This window comes from Lissotriton helveticus (assembly GCF_964261635.1).
Source record: "Lissotriton helveticus chromosome 1_1 unlocalized genomic scaffold, aLisHel1.1 SUPER_1_unloc_45, whole genome shotgun sequence".
Taxonomy (NCBI): Eukaryota; Metazoa; Chordata; class Amphibia; order Caudata; family Salamandridae; genus Lissotriton; species Lissotriton helveticus.
Genome location: NW_027611687.1, coordinates 891,407 through 909,323, shown reverse-complemented (window position 1 = coordinate 909,323; position 17,917 = coordinate 891,407). Strand labels below are relative to the sequence as shown.

The 17,917-nt window shown below is 45.7% G+C and overlaps 1 protein-coding gene across 1 annotated transcript in view; it reads right to left on the bottom strand.

Moving 5' to 3' along the window:
* Nucleotides 1-17,917, bottom strand: part of LOC144806094 (uncharacterized) — a 615,705-nt gene that overhangs the window by 395,584 nt on the left and 202,204 nt on the right. The window contains 2 exon segments of the mRNA XM_078672530.1: nt 15,844-16,064; nt 16,387-16,509. Coding sequence (XP_078528656.1) covers nt 15,844-16,064; nt 16,387-16,509 — 344 coding nt within the window.

Sequence of the window (17,917 nt, the reverse complement as noted above, 5' to 3'; positions counted from 1 at the left end):
GGGAAGAATATGGCTAATGCATACATTAGACACTGTCTCTTCCACTACTCCAGTCTTAATCAAATCCTGTATAATCTTCAATAGGGCCTTTTCTCCTGCTTGGGAAATCTTATACTGGGGAATATGGGGCAGTTTTACATTATCCTTCACACTGATAGACACTGGTGGGATCTGGAGCAGCCCCACATCTGTGTCTCCTGTGGCCCACAGCGTATGTGGGACACCGTCAAATTCTATTGGGAGGGGCGCACCTTGTGAAAGACATTGTTTTGTAGGGGCCATCTAGGCCCAACTGTCATAAAGACGCCATCTGGAGAGCAAGACATTGCTGCGTGCAACCTTTTTAACAGATCCAGTCCCATTAAATTTTCACCACCATTCATTGTCAATAAAAATGGTGAGTAGAGAGTAAAAGGACCGACAGTCAAAGCAAGCAGTTTAGAAATGGGGCTGACAACTGGCACACCTGAAAACCCAACTGAAACATTATTTTGCCCAGACAGAGACCAGTGTACGGGAAACAGATCTATTCATAGCCCCGTATCAATCAAACATTTCTCCATGGTGCCCTGCAAATCAGCCGTGATATAAGGTCTGCACTGATCGACAGGCACCGGAACTGGTCCCTTGCCCTGTCGTTGGCTGTGCTAGTTGTGAGACAGCCCCGTCACCTCATCCATGTCATAATCCTCATTATAGTACTGTCTGCTCTGAGGGGCATCAAAATAATTCCCACTCTGTCTATATCCTGAAGCATTCTCTGACTGCATCTGTTACCGGCCTCCACCTCCTCCTCCTCCTCTTCCTCGAAACCCACGGGCTCCCGGTGCTGCGTTGTTCTGCCACAATTCCAGGCACTCATTCCGCCAATGCCCATCTTTTTTACAGTACGCACACTGGTTGTACCCAACCGGTGAGCCGGTACCACCACCTCTAGCAGCCCTGTGACTGTTTGAGTGAGGTGGTCTCTGGACTAGCCCCTAACCCCTACCTCGCAATCTGCTGCAGCAACACCCTTGTCTTCAAATCCTTTGTCTTTTTCTCCACTTTCTCCTTATCTTCATTGTCTCTACGGAGCATATTATCAAGACATTATATATATTATCAAATCCATAAACACCCCCTCAAACCTAGTAAAGTAATCTGATATGCTCTCATCCTTTTTCTGACGACATGCAGTCAACTTATCCCAGTCCACCTTTCTCAGCGGGATAAGGGAGTACATGTACGTTATAATCCTGCCCGCAATGCCATCAACTCTGTTTTTGACTTGTCACCGGGCTTGCACTCCTTGTCTCACACCTTTATTTCGTTCCATGTCCCCCCAGTTCCAGCGCATGATCCTTCGTATGTACCTGTCGCCAGGTATCTACCAGTACCAACAGTCCAAAAAATAACTCTGTGTAAGCTAACATCATTATTGTGGAGGAGGCTAGGATCAGGCAACCGGCTCTTTAAGGATAGGACGTCATTCCTCTTCGAAGGAGTATATATCCATTGTTATTGAAATCAAGCGTCCACCCACTGTCTACTTACTGTGTTCTTGGAATCACTCAGCTCGGGTACTTCGGGATGATATGGGATGAACTTCCCTCATAGGGTGCAGCGTCCCTACTGTTGGAACCTCTGGAGGCAGCCGTTCTCGATAACTTACTAATATCCTCACATTACTAAAAACTTCACCTGGGGCCATAGCAGTAGCATACACCCTGTCCCGTATGTCATAAATAGCTTGTCGTGCGACACCCCTGTAACATTGTTCTCATAATGCTATCAATGTGGTCGGCATGTGCTTAAGAGCAAGTTGCTGCAAAAATGGCTCAGAATCTTTCATCACACTCCACATGTCTTCCACAGTATAAATCGCATTCCGACCCCACAGGGCCACTTGATTCGCCACCATCGTCTTGTGGAAAAGTAAATTTTGCCATGTTCTGTGTCCCTACGTGTCATCCATCATATGTTATGTGTGCATGATTAATATGCATATGTTATTTCCCATGTTCGATTAATGACGCAATTACAGTTGTGTCCACCTCTAGTATGCCAGTTTCCAGTCCTCGTGAATACTACGAATATCAGGCCTATGTAAAGCTACGTTGCCACGTTTCTCAGTGTGCACGTTATTCTATTATAAAGTCCCCGTTTCTAGGCCTCAAAAGGGCCTGGACACTAGATTCAGCTCCTGTCTCCTGAAGCCTCGCTGAGGAGCGATACAGCCCCACCTGTATCCTCGACCCTTCACTTACTTCCTGCCTCGCAGTGCCCGGTCCAGCCTGGCTCTGCCTCTGAGTCTGCCAAGAGTATGTTATGATTCCAGTTATCAGTTCAGCCCTCCTTCCCTGCATTCCTAAAGCTACTGAATCGCATCAATAGTTTCCGTCATTGTCTAGCCTTCAGGGCTCCATGTTAGAGAAATACTGCATTTAATGGTCATTTAATATTCTTCAACACGCACTACATGTAGAATAATGCATGCTCCAGTCTTAGAGTCTGTTAGCCTTTCCCCTCTTGACTTCTAGTTTATATCAACATGTTCCCTAAACATCAGATACTAGATAGGGTTTAGGTACATGTCGCTCCGACCCTCCAGACTTCAGTCTCTGCTCCTAGCACAGAGTTCATAGCCCCCAGCTTCTCCTAGTAATACGTCATTGCCAGTTTGCGCGCACCACTAGGTTAGAGGTCCCGGCTCCTCAGGTAGCCCCCTCCATGGTTTCCGCCCCATTCATGACATATTCTGTTACGTTTGCATCACATGTCTATGTATACGCCCTGTTACACCTTCTTCTCACCCTTATCTTTCGCGACTGCTACGCGTCACACCTACTGCTCCACCCACTGTTACGCCTATTGCAATGTAATGCTATGTGTTTGCGTTATGTATATATGCTCATGTTTTGTTATTAAAAGTTATTCCTTCCCTTGTCCAGATCCTGCCCCCGGCAGCGCTGCCATCCTATTCCTGTGCAGGTTGTCCTGATCCTGTCCTTATGCTGTAATAAACCTGCAAAACTCCCACTACCTCGAATCTTGACTCTTATTTTATTGAGCTATCTGTTATTCATTCATGCACTCAAAAATAGGGTATTATTTATTTATTTACCACATAATGGCGCCCGAACAGGGACTTGCCCTTTCCCCACGCGTCGGTGAAGCCACGCCGACCCCCTGACCCTCTGCAGTCGTGACGGAACTCTTCTGCGCAGTGGCAGATATTTCTGCTCAAGTATCCCTCAGGCCCACGGAGGAGACGGAGGAGGCGGTCCAGCATCCAGACGAGACGGTGGAGGAACGCGGCGAGTCCCGACCAGAGCCCAAGCCAAGAGTCCAAGGTCCGAGGTATCCGGAGGTCCACCCGTAACTGAAGTCCGAAGTCCGAAGTTCGTCGTCCGTCGTCGTAGCAGTCCAGTCCAGTCTGAGGCCTTCCGTTCTTGCTGCCCGGTGAGTACCGTTACTGGGGTGGTATCTAGACAGGGTCAATTTAATTGACTCTGGTCTGTGGGTTGGTGGTACACAGTCCCACAAACGAAGTGTCCACGTCGGTGGATGCGGGTCCTGACGTGTCTCTTTACGAGACCGGTAAGTTTCGTACTGTTTCAGCAGTGCATCTAGTTTCTGTTCTAGCCAGTTTCTGTTCTCGAGAAAATTTATGTGTTCTGTTCTCAATATTTCCAGGTAGTATTCTTTTCGAACTGTTATTTTAAATGTTTTTCATGTATTTTAATGTCGTGGTATGAATGGGGAATAAGTATCGTGTTCATTGTGTATTGTATTGTGTCTAGATTACAGTTCAGTCATGCCCATATTTTCCAAGTTACGTCAGTTAAAAACTAGAAAGGGTCTGCTGGAAGCAGCAGTTCCCGTCCCGCCCAGGGACAGTCCAGGTCACTTTATGTATCAGAAACATGGCATAAGCGCCATATTGTATCTAGATTTATGGGTAGAGTATACCAAACAGTTAGAAGAAAAGTATAGATGGCCCGTATCGGGTACATGGGATGCTGAGTGCATCATGAGAGTAGAAGAGGCATTATGGAAAAAGAAAGCCAGACAGTCACAGAAAGATGCCATCGAGTTATGGCGCAAAGAAGCTCATAAAAGAACCGAAAAAGAAATCAGAAAGTCAGAATTAAGTAGAGAATCCTTAGAACGAGCCCAAGAAAAAGAATTAATCGAGATAGGTGAACAAGTCAAAACTGAACAGAGAGACAGACAGAGGAATGCCCTTATTAAGGGTATGTACCCTCTTCTTGCCGAGGGCTTGCCAAAAGCGACCCCAGAGGCATCCAGTAATTTCCCGCCACCATTAGTTCCGACCAAGCTACGTCACAAACAGACCGCAGCTGATATTTTCATTTCGTCCTATCTGGACGACACAGTCCCTGAATATGCAAATCCTGTTCGCACTCCGCCAGTCCCAGTAAATCAGGCACATCCTGCTTCTCCAGACACCGGGGCACCCCATGCAGTACCTGCTACGGTACCCCCGGTCCAGCCTGCATTTCAATTTCCTGCTCCGCCACGAAGAATATCAGTCGACGATTCTAGTCTAGGGGCCGCAGGAGGAGGTCCTCCTCAAACCCCGCCGCCACGCAAGCGTTTATCAGCACTCGAATTACATGCTCAAGCATCACAGCGTACTCCCAAGAGTAATAAGTCTGTTGCAGAAATCAGGCAAGCCCTTGGCGAATGTGCCTATGACCCAGTCCCAGGCGAGAATAATATGGTTTTATATTCAGTACGCGTAAGGAGGGTGACCGAGTATCTAGTCACCCTACCCAATATGAAAGAAGATCTAGACAGAATCTATTGTTTCATCCGTACAGGGGATGATCCAGAAAGTATTAGTGATGCCATGTCTCAAAGGAAAGCTGAGATCCAGCGTATGATATTAAAGTTTTTAATTAACTGTCTAATAAGAGAACAAGATTACCCGTCTAAAGATCAGGCCGAAATGAAAATCCTGACAAAGTGGAGTGATAATATAGCCGAGGGTAAGCACAATACCATTAGTGCCATGGAGAGTATGTACAAGAAAATCCGTAGAGAAATAATAAAGATACACGAACAACGTAAAGCAGCACAAGTAAGCGAGAAAGAAAGTAACTCTGATCCTGAAGAGGAAGACGACGAGAATACCGCCAGGATAGCGTATGTAGGAAAATCTAGATTTCCAGATCGCCATTTACGCCTAGAACACAAGTCAATTTTTCATCATTCAGCACCAGAACAAGGTTCCCTAGAACAAGTATTCCAAGCTACCGATTACATTCTGAAATCACGAATCGGTTACAGTGAATTAAGTACCATGCATGAGCAGGAACTAGCCCGATCAGCAGTCCGATGGATTACTGATTCTACCACTTTTCCAGACGAGATAGTGGCACAAATGTTTCTGAAATTGCCCCCAGCCGAGCAACGATTGGTGGGTATGTATATGATCCAACACCTCATTACTTCGTATGAGGGTCAGCACTCTGATCCAGGTCCGTTACATGATATCCTGAACGAGTTACTCCAGTATAGATGGAGAGGTCTAGGTACCGATTTAATTAGTGTCATTCTAGAACAGCGCCACAAATATAGAACGTTTCTGAACCCGCATTTTGTTCATGTCTCACCCCCAGAAAGTAAACCATTTTACATGGAGAGACAGAACCCGTTACGAGAAGTGCATCCAGTTAAGACAGAGGACGGTGAAATGCAACGAGTGTTTGTATACACTCCAATAACAAAGATGGAACTCCTCGAGATGAAGAAATTAATTCCCTGTCATGACAAAGATCCAGCAGGGTTCCATAGAGAATTAAAAGACATGCTCCGTATGGGAGAATACACTTACCCAGATATCATTAAAATGTTAAAGGTCCTGTTGCCCGCAGGGGTGTATGAAAAGCTAAAGGAAAAAGAATGGGAGGTGGGAGAGAAAAAGATAGATTGGACAGTTCTAGAAGCAGAAGATAAGTCACGTGTACCAGGTACCGGTCTAGGAGAGAAATGTAAAGAATTACCAGAATTATTGATTCAAGTTTTACCCAGATTATTAACAACGAAAAAGGAAGACTGGGATGCAATCTCAGCCTGTAAACAGAAACAAGAAGAAGACATTAGTGATTTTTATTCTAGGTTCGAAAAATGCTTTAGCATCAATAGTGGCCTCAAGACAAGTAGCGAGTCATACCCTCATCTCTTTGTTACTAAATTAGTCGAGAATTCAAGTCCACAAGTTAAAAATCGAGTTTTGAAAGTCGAAAGTACCTGGCAAGCTAATACCCCGTCCCAGATGCTCCAGATGCTCCAGTACCACCAGAATAGAATCAGGGAAGAGCAAGAACACGAGAGAAAACGTATGAAAGACACGAAAATGAAAGTATTAGTTGCACAATCCGTTCCTCAAGACAGTCAGAAGAGGGGTCCGAATCAAGCCAGTCATCCTGCAGCTCCTGTTAAAGGGAACTGCAACTATTGTAAACAGCCAGGTCATTTTATAAACGAGTGTGCAGTTCTGAAACACAACATAGCTACCGGTAAAACAAAAGAAAGACCACGTCCGCCTAGACAAGAGCAAGTTTCACAGACTCCTCAGCCACAGAATGCACAACAGACAGTTACAGTACCGCAGCCTATTGCTGCAACCCAGCATGTCACACAGCAGATGTACCAGTATGCACAGTCTGAGTATCCAGAGTACCAGCAGTATTCATGAAACAGCCTAGAGAGGGAGGTAGGCTTGCCTCTCATCGAGATACCTGTAGATCAAGAAGGTCCCTATGTTCATAGTCAAGTATTAGGGAAAGACAGAAAGTTCTTAATTGATACAGGGGCAAGTAGGACCACAATTAGTCACGCCGAAGTTCCAGGGGCTCCGCTCTCAGGCTCTAGAAATGTTTCCCTTGGATTTTCAGGAAAACCTATCGTAAATGAGATTTCAAAGCCAGTTACTCTAGAAGTAGGTCCATTGTCCCGTACTACTGATCTGTTACTTACTAAGTCATGTCCAGAAAATCTATTAGGCATTAAAACACTGAAAGAGTTAGGTGCAGTTATATGTTGTTCCCCAGAGGGAATACGTCTGTTCCTACGTGACTTTAAGGGTCACTATGTTTTACGTGATTTTGATCCCAGATTGTCTAATGTTCCGCAGCATTTATGGGCGCAAGGTCCAACTGATGTAGGGTACATGCAAATCACACCCCATCGTGTGACCCTGAAACCAGGTGTAGTGTTACCACGAATCAGACAGTACAGATTGCCACCTGAGGCTGTAGCAGCCTTATCCAAAATTATTGACGAGCTCATCGCTCAAGGAGTAGTTGTAGAAACTGACTCCAATGTATGTAATTCTCCGATCATTCCAGTCATGAAACGTACTGATCCAAATGCACCCCCAGTATATCGATTAGTGATCGACCTACGAGAGCTTAATAAATGTATTATTCCTCAGTACCCAGTTGTCCCAGACATCTCTTCCCTATTGACAGCCATTGATTCCGAAGCCACGTTCTTTACAGTAATCGACCTCAAGAATGCATTTTTTAGTGTTCCTATTCATTCAGACAGTCAGTTCCTTTTCGGATTTTGTTTAAATGGAAGGAGCTATATGTTTACACAAGCTCCTCAAGGTTTCACAGAAAGTCCTAGTATTTACAGTCAAGCACTCAAGAGACAACTAGACAACATTCACATGCCAACTGACACTGCCCTGCTCCAGTATGTCGATGATCTACTGATCACAGCCCGTTCCGAACGTGACTGCGAGCGAGCGTCACTGACGGTTCTGTATTTCCTAGCCGAGATGGGGCACAAGGTGTCCCCTTCGAAGCTTCAATTCTGTGTCCAGCAAGTGGTCTACTTAGGACACTTACTGTCCAAGAGGGGTAGGCAGTTGACACCAGACCGTATCCAGTTAATAGCGAGTCTTCCTCAGCCCAAGACCCAGAAGGAGGTACGTGCCTTTATCGGCCTTACTTCTTATTGTAGACAATGGATTCCTCAGTATGCATTTCTAGCTAAACCACTGATACAGTTAACGACACAGGAGGCAGCCGCATCGACTGTTCTCCCTTGGACATCTGAACATACACTGAGTTTCAACGAGTTAAAGAAAGCTTTATGCCAAGCTCCAGTTCTAGCCACACCGAACTACAGTAAGCCTTTTACACTTTTCGTCACAGAACGTGAAGGTATAGCATTATCTGTTCTCACACAAGATCAAGCAGGACAAAACAAGCCCTGTGCTTATTTTTCGAGCACATTAGATCCAGTCGCCCAGGCGTTGCCTGCGTGCCTCAAGTCAGTTGCAGCCACAGCACTAGCTATCAGACAAAGTGATTCCATAGTCTTAGGACATACCTTGACAGTACAAGTCCCACACTCCGTGGAAGTTCTTTTGAACCGAACACAGACTCAGCACTTGACAATTGCACGTCTAACAGGTTATGAATTGACACTGTTCCAGCCACACATAGAAATCAGACGCTGCAACGTCCTGAACCCTGCTACACTGTTACCATCAGCTAAATCAAATCCTGACCCACATGACTGTGTGGAAGTAGTTAACATTACGACAAAGCCAAGACAAGATCTGACAGATATTCCGTTACCAGACCCTGACCTGACACTTTATGTGGATGGTTCATGTATGAGAACTAGTACAGGAGAACTAGTCGCCGCGTATGCAGTGACTACTGACACTGACGTTATTAAAACACACCGTATTGACACTCTGTCCGCTCAAGCAGCAGAGCTAGTTGCTCTGACACAAGCCTGCATACACGCCAAGAACCTGAAAGTTAATATTTACACAGATTCACGCTACGCATTTGGAGTCGTACACGACTTTGGAGTGCTCTGGCAGGAGAGAGGTTTCATGACTTCTCATGGAACCAAGATTCAGCATGGTCTCCTTATCCAAGCTCTATTAGATGCAATACATTTACCGACATCCATTGCCATCATGAAGTGCAAGGCACACACGAAAGTCACTGACATTATTTCCCAGGGTAACGATCTAGCAGATCGCACAGCCAAGCTTACAGCCCAGACTCCAGACATTCCAGTTAACATGACACATACTCCAGATCCAATTACATGTATGACAGTTAAGGACCCTACTCAAGATGTCATAGATATCCAGTTACATGCTACTCCCGATGAAATCAAGAAATGGTCCGAACAAGGAGGGGTCCAGACAGATCAAGGATGGGTAACGAAGGGTAGAACCACATGGTTTCTCCCCGACTCTATGGTTCAAGTCATTATTAATACCGCACATAGTCCAGCACATTTAGGAGAAAAAGCTATGTTAGATAGTATCCAGAACATTTGGTTCAACAAGCATTTACGAGCTGCAGCTAAGCAGAAAGTCCGTACCTGTATGATATGTTGTCAGTTTAATCCAGGTAAAAGTGTCCCGGTGGAACAAGGTGGTTTCCAGCCCCCTGACCACCCTTTTGAAGTCCTCCAGATGGATTATATTCAGATGGAGCGATGTCGAGGTTTCAAGTATGTCCTTGTAGTTGTATGCGCTTTGTCCAGGTGGACAGAAGCATATCCAGTCCCAGATTACACAGCCGCGACCACTGCCAAGCAGTTGGTTCGTGAATTCTTCCCTCGTTATGGACTCCCTAGAGTCGTATATTCTGATAACGGCCAGCCATTCTCCTCAGAGTTAATGAAGCACGTTTCCCTTTTGTTAGGGTACCAGTGGAAGTTCCATTGTGTACGCCATCCTGAAGCAGCCGGTCTCGTTGAGAGACATAATCAAACCCTGAAAATCCGCATCGCCAAAGTCTGTCAAGAAAAAGGTGTGGACTGGCTAGTAGCTCTGCCAGTTGCTCTATTTTACATGCGCATGGTCGCACATTCCAGATCAGGTCTGTCCCCGTATGAGGTCATTTTCGGCCGCCCCCCAAATATGTGGGGTACTCCTAGACCCCGAAGTATTACCGATGTTTCAAGTAATATGCTGACAGATTACCTAGCTTCCTTGATGTCTGCCCTCAACTCATGTCGTTCACAGGTTGCCTCCGCATTTCCAGACAATACCGAGGTGGCACCGCATGAAATCGTCCCAGGATCCATGGTGATGGTCCGCAACTTTGACAGATCAAGTCCGCTGGAGCCTCGTTGGAAAGAGCCCCGACAGGTCCTCCTCACCACCCGTACAGCCGTGAAGTTGGAAGGACGCAAGGGCTGGGTACACCTTTCTCATGTTAAACTTTTTAATGGACTGAAACCCGTCTTTAAGAACATTTCCCAGGATTTGAAGGATTGCCAAAGCATTGTTCTCAAGGACTGTCCCGCAAATGACATTGATTCAAAACCCCCCCTGTTAGAGAAAACTCCGCAGCAGGAGTATAAACAAAAACTCCGGTCTAGTAAATTAAGTCAGCCAGTTTGATTGTCTAAGTCCTCCCCTAGGTGAAACGGTTAGACTGTTTCTGACATGTATAAAATAGACCCCCATAGTGAGAGAGTTAGTCAAAACTCAATCCGATGTATCGTTTTTCTATGTTTCATATTGTTTCTCAGCTTTATGATTTCCTGCACCAGTTATGCATTTTACCTATGTTTCCCAGTTTCACATGTAAATAAGTCTGCTAATGCTACAGTAGAGCACACGTTTAGTGATCTGCCTCCTCATGAACTCTCTTACCGCCTCGCTATGCGTAATAACTCCTTTATCCGCATGTTACATTACTCACACCAGACCAGCAATGCCACTAATTGTTGGGTATGTGGTCGACTCCCCCCTTTCCAGACACCGAAGGGAGTTCTGCCACTCTTTCCTTATCCTTTTTCACATAATGGTTCGTGTGGGGCATGGTCCACGTTAACGTCCTCCTCAACAGATATGTCTTTTCTTAACAGTACATGTTTCCCAGACAAGCAAGGTCTTCCCCACAGAACCGGGTTAGATCTAGAGAATGAAGTTTACAATTTAGGTAATTATTCTTCGAATTTTATGGTCCTGAATGTTCAGTCTGATACTACTCCAGACTTACCTGCTATTTCAGTACTACCAGTCAAAGGCGAATTATGTGTCCGAAATAATGGTTCCATACATGTAGGACATAGTGATTGTACTACTGTTGTCAAGTATAGTGACAGTGGGAAATCTATTTTCAAAGCTTCACGTCATTCATATTTTATTTGTGGTCAGACCGCATATGTTCGTCTGCCCCTCGATTGGGAGGGAACCTGTTACATTGCCTTCCTACTGCCACCAGTTTTTCTAGCCCCACCTGATTATCATAGAAACACACATCTAGTACACATTAGACATAGAAGGGAGTCCCCAATTGTCGATTATACTGAAACTACTCTAGAACAATATACCGATTTCAATAAAGGTTTCTTCTTCTTTATAGGCCCTGTCCAGAATAGTAAGTTAATCCGTAGATTAACAAGAACCCTTGAAGCTGTAGTAAATGAGACTGCCTCTGCTCTAGGTAACCTAACCGAAGAGCAATCTGCTATGAGATTTGTCGTTTTACAGAATCGTCTCGTCCTTGACGTCATACTGGCCGATAGGGGCGGGGCCTGTAGAGTCATCGGATCTAGTTGCTGCATTTTCATTCCAAATAACGCGCCGTCTGTTTATTCAGCTATAACCAGACTCCATAAAATTGCCCATCTGTTACACCAAGATCCAGGCACCTGGACATGGTCCGGTTGGTTCTGGAATATAATTTCCGCATGGGGATGGAAAGTCTTGTCCTTTCTAGGTATAGCAGTAGCGATCATATTCAGCTGCTGCCTCTGTATACAATGTGGCCCTGCGATTTGCGGCATGTGTGCTACATCCTGTATTCCTAGTATAACTCCTAGTCCCAAGTCCCGTTCTAAATCCCGTTCTAAGAGAATTCGAGATGAGCAAATGATACTGTATGAAATGATAGATGGTATCATGAATATTGATGTTTCCTGATGGAAACGTAGTGACAAGGAGGGAATGTGGAAAAGTAAATTTTGCCATGTTCTGTGTCCCTACGTGTCATCCATCATATGTTATGTGTGCATGATTAATATGCATATGTTATTTCCCATGTTCGATTAATGACGCAATTACAGTTGTGTCCACCTCTAGTATGCCAGTTTCCAGTCCTCGTGAATACTACGAATATCAGGCCTATGTAAAGCTACGTTGCCACGTTTCTCAGTGTGCACGTTATTCTATTATAAAGTCCCCGTTTCTAGGCCTCAAAAGGGCCTGGACACTAGATTCAGCTCCTGTCTCCTGAAGCCTCGCTGAGGAGCGATACAGCCCCACCTGTATCCTCGACCCTTCACTTACTTCCTGCCTCGCAGTGCCCGGTCCAGCCTGGCTCTGCCTCTGAGTCTGCCAAGAGTATGTTATGATTCCAGTTATCAGTTCAGCCCTCCTTCCCTGCATTCCTAAAGCTACTGAATCGCATCAATAGTTTCCGTCATTGTCTAGCCTTCAGGGCTCCATGTTAGAGAAATACTGCATTTAATGGTCATTTAATATTCTTCAACACGCACTACATGTAGAATAATGCATGCTCCAGTCTTAGAGTCTGTTAGCCTTTCCCCTCTTGACTTCTAGTTTATATCAACATGTTCCCTAAACATCAGATACTAGATAGGGTTTAGGTACATGTCGCTCCGACCCTCCAGACTTCAGTCTCTGCTCCTAGCACAGAGTTCATAGCCCCCAGCTTCTCCTAGTAATACGTCATTGCCAGTTTGCGCGCACCACTAGGTTAGAGGTCCCGGCTCCTCAGGTAGCCCCCTCCATGGTTTCCGCCCCATTCATGACATATTCTGTTACGTTTGCATCACATGTCTATGTATACGCCCTGTTACACCTTCTTCTCACCCTTATCTTTCGCGACTGCTACGCGTCACACCTACTGCTCCACCCACTGTTACGCCTATTGCAATGTAATGCTATGTGTTTGCGTTATGTATATATGCTCATGTTTTGTTATTAAAAGTTATTCCTTCCCTTGTCCAGATCCTGCCCCCGGCAGCGCTGCCATCCTATTCCTGTGCAGGTTGTCCTGATCCTGTCCTTATGCTGTAATAAACCTGCAAAACTCCCACTACCTCGAATCTTGACTCTTATTTTATTGAGCTATCTGTTATTCATTCATGCACTCAAAAATAGGGTATTATTTATTTATTTACCACAGTCTTTACTTCAGTACCGACAGCAGAACGCAACAACACCTTCTCTATACGATGGCGTGCTGCTGTCCAATCCCCCTCAAACATTCCACGCACAGGCGTATCCACATTCGGCAATGTATGGGGTGTCACATTCAAAGAAGAAAGAGCAGATGCAAAGACAGGTACCATGGCATGAGGGGATAGCACTATGGGGTTGAAAGGGATAGTAGTGGCTGAGGCAGCATCATCAGACAAGATAGTAGGCAAAACAAGAGAACCGACCACTCCCGCCCATCCCGCGTTATGAGGCTGATGCAACAGAGCTAGGTAGAGGGGAGCCAGAGGGGGCAGACCTAGAGGTTGCGGACGAAGATGTCTGGACTATTGGATATATCTGTTCAGGGGCATAAGGGGTGGCGGACAAGAATCCAATACTTCTTCAAGAAAATCGTCCTTTTCTTCCATAGTAACATAACATTTTTTGGTCTGCAATCGAAACTTCCTGTCGGCACATTCTATTCCTTACTTTATCTTCCCTCTCTCATATGCCACTACTTTCTGCGTAATTGTTTGCGACTGTCACTTCCTTTCCTACTTTTCTGCTCTCATACGTTTTTGTTTTGCTTCCTTCTGCCACACTCTTACCAAATCAAACATTGACTGCCTGCTTTTCTTAGCGAACAATTATCTTGCAAGAAACCCAATTTTTGTTCATCAAACGAGCCAGTAAGTTGCCATTGCAGGTTGGCATTGTTCCTCGTATACTTATGCCACAGCGTGCTCAACGTATTAGGGCCAATACCATGCTTGACGTATATGTCAAAATTTGGGGTACCCTCCGGAGGTGCAGGCTGGCTCTCTTCCAATCGGGCATCAGAAAAACGGCATTGGCATCCAAAACACATACATTTACTAAAACAAGGCATCACCACTTTAAAGAGACCCACACTGTTCAAAAACCATACTCCACAATCCAAAGACTATTCCAATTCAAGAGGACAGGTTCGAGCCCAGACCTTTTCAAGCGCGGACCGAATTCCCAGTTGGTCTGGCAGATTGTCTGCAAATGGTCCCGGACCTTTTCAAGAAGCCAATTACCAGTTGGCCCAGTAGACCACTCACAAGCACTCTGTGTCCCTCAAGGGTCCGCAGACCCACCAAGACGCTGCAAAATTCCGTTACTAATGAGCGATCTGTTACAAAAACTTCCACGCAAGCAAACAGCGTTCAAAAATAAACTCTCCATGCCAGAACAGGTCACTTTCGCACACTATCATCACACTTTTGGGTCATCCACAGACTGCCGTTCAAGGCACTCAGCCCGTCGGCTGGTGTCGTTCAAGACGGTCCGAAGACCGTTACCAGGCACTGCCCACAGGCCAGTGTCATTCAAATGAGGTGCCACTTCCAAAGAACCAAAGGACAAAGAACCAAACCACTCACCTGGTGCACTCAGAGTGAGGCAAATTATTCTCCACTGTCGAATCTCCGGACTAAACAGTCAAATCCAGAGTTCGCCTTCTCAGGATCCCAGATGGTGACCACTAGCCACGGATCCGCCCGATCTGAAGGGCGGGGCAGCTGCGAGAACCAAGCTCGGTCTTCAGATGTGGGGCCACAATCCGCCCAACCGACCAGACACCACCCTGGCCCCTGCCACCAGCTGATGGGAGAGGGGGCCACAAATTTGTGGGGTCCCTGTTCGGCCACCAACTGAAGGACAGGGCCACTAAGGGCCCCACGGGTTATATACACAACCACCTACTATGCCTTCCCAAAGGAAGAGTCGGTCAGACAGTGGAGAATACAAACATACTTTATTAACATATCTCTGCAGAGTGAGCCCAGTCTGACCCACACCCTGTGGTGTTCGCCAAGGGACTGACCCCTAAAGGTCAGTAATGCACAATTATCCCTCCAAGAAACCCCCAACCACGCCCACAATGGAAAACTAACAGCTCAGGCTGAACAGGGAACAATGCGGGCACAGTAGGATGAGCTAACACCTCGCCAGATGGGCACACTATCAGGGGTTCGAGGCCATGGTGCTGGGTCTCAGCATCTCCTTAACGTGGGAGCAGAAACCTCCCTACAGATAAACATTACACAGAGAATGGCTTATTCATGAGTACATCAGAAAGCGGCCTTGGAAAGGCAGGCAGAAAATAATAACGAAATGCAGTATTCTGCTGAGGCAAGCAACGTGAACATTTTGCGGCCTACTTTGGGCCTAGTTAAAGCAACCTAATAGGAACTGAAAAAGCAAATGGAGTCACAAGCATACATAGGGGCATACTCATTACTCAGATAGCTCAGTGGGTTGTACAACATGAAATGCGAATTGTATCTATTTAGCCACGCATTTCTAACCTAACATACTTATGACGTCATGTGACAGGAAGCATTACGCAAATAGGGATTTTAAGACTAAAAGGACCAGTAGCCTGTTCCCTAAACACTCTGGGTTGCGTCCTGGACTTCAATATCCTGTCACAACACACACATTCACGCACCAACCTCTCTACATGTACATCCATGGCAGCCCACCAATATGCTTCCCTGGTCCTTTCCTTTGTCTTGGCAATGCCCATGTGCGAGGTGTGAGCAGTCTTTACTAGCTTATCCCTTACTTCAAGGGTTGCAACCAACTTACTACCACACATGAGGAGACCCACCTCCACCGTCAGATCTTCCCTAACTCACCAAAAGCCTTCGTGAACCTCTTCACAGTCCGTCTTCTCACACCAACCACCTGTAACCATGGTTAGGACTTTCTGCAAGTCTAAATCGATCATGTGATGTTCCCTCCACTCCCTCTCGGAAATCAACCCTTCAATAATCACACACACATTAATTTCTTCCTCCAGTTCTTCACCTCCAAACCTCTCAACATCATCTGTCGTTTCACACTCCACACCACGAGTCTTGACAGACAGTCTGCCAGAACTGTGGAGCTACAACCCACTTCCGTATCCCACGGGAGACAAAGTCAATGCCTTTCTTGGAGAAGACCTCCCTAAGAGGTTTATAGTCAGTAAGAATTCTGAATCTTTTCCCCCACAAAACCTTTCTCAGCTTGGCACCGCACAGAAAACTCCCAGCACTTCTTTTTTCACAACAGAATATTTGCATTCAGCACCCCTCAAGGGCCTAGAGACTAAATCAATCATTTTATCCTCCATATTAACCTTCTTCAAAAGAACTGCCTAACTCCTTTGAGATGGCATCAGTCATTAGATAAGATACCTTTGTGGGGTCAAAACTTCCTAGACAAGGTGTTTCATTCAGATGTTTCTTACTGCACTCAAACTCTTCCTCACAGCCCCTGGACCAAACAAATGGAGGTGAGACCTCAAACAAGAGGTTTCCCTGCAAAGTTCAAAACAAATTTCTGATAAAATTCAGCCATGCCCAGAAACTTTACAAACTCTTCTTTGTTTAAAGGGGTGCGCAAATTACAAAGGGTGTTTACCAATGAGTCATTGGATTTGATGCCTGCAGCGGACACAAAATGCCCATGGTACTCTATTTCTTTGACATCAAATTTGCACTGGTCAGCCCTAAGGGTGAGGTCAGCATCACATAACTTCTTCAATACTGACCTCAGCCTCCCATTATGTTCCTCAAGATCCACACCAAAGATGAGCACATCATCTGGGTACACCTTGACACCCTGAAGGCTTCCAAGAATGTCCTCCATTGCCCTATAAAAAACTGAGGCTGCAGAAATCAGTCCGAAAGGCATTCTTAGAAATCTAAAGGTACCAAAGGGTGTTACACAGGAGGTACGGTACTGGGAAGAGGAGTGAATGTTCTGGTTGTTCTGAAGAGGAATTAAGACATCCATGACATCTTCGACACCATCACCACCCCGGCAACAGCCCACACCCCTGTGGTAAATAAATAATTAATTACCGGTACTATTTTTCTATGCATTAACTAAAACAGATAGCTCAATAAATAAGAGGCAGGATCCGTTGTATCTGAGTCAGAATGGCTTTAATCGGATGGCTCGAGCCTAAAGACCATGATGTGGCATGCAAATGGAATGGAATGGCATCTGCAACGTCTCATTAACATTACATAGTATATATAGGAAAACAGTACAATTGCATTGAATACAGTAGGCGTAACAAGTGACAAACGAAAGATAAGAACATATGGGCGTACAAAGAAGGCGTGCACAGGGCGTGCACGGAGACATGTGATGAAAACGTCACAGAAGTGTCATAAATGGGTGGATACATGGAGGGGGCTACCTGGGCAGCTGGAACCTTTTACCTACTGGTGCGCGCAAACGGGCCATGACGTGTAACTAGGGAGAGCTGGGGGCTCTGATTTCTACACTAGAAGAGGAGACTAAAGTCTGGGATGTCAGGACGACATGTGCCTATAGCATATCTGATATCTGGTGTTTGGAGAACATGTTGCTAGAATCTAAAAGTCATCAGGGCAAAGGCTACTTGACACTAAGGCTGGTGCATGCATATATTCTACGTGTATTGCGTGTGCTATGAATCTTCTATGGATATTAATTCAGTAATTCTCTTGCATGGAGACAGAAAGACTAGACTATAGATGAAGATGTTTATGCGGTTCGTTAGCTTAGGAATGTGAAGCCGGGGCGCTGAACTGATAACTAGAGGCATAACATATTCTTGGCAGACAGGCAGGCAGGCCAGGCCGGGCACCGCGCTGCTTGGCAGAAAATAAGTGAAGGGTCAGGAATACGGGAGGGGCTGCATCGCTCCTCGGAGTGGTTTCAGGAGACTGGAGC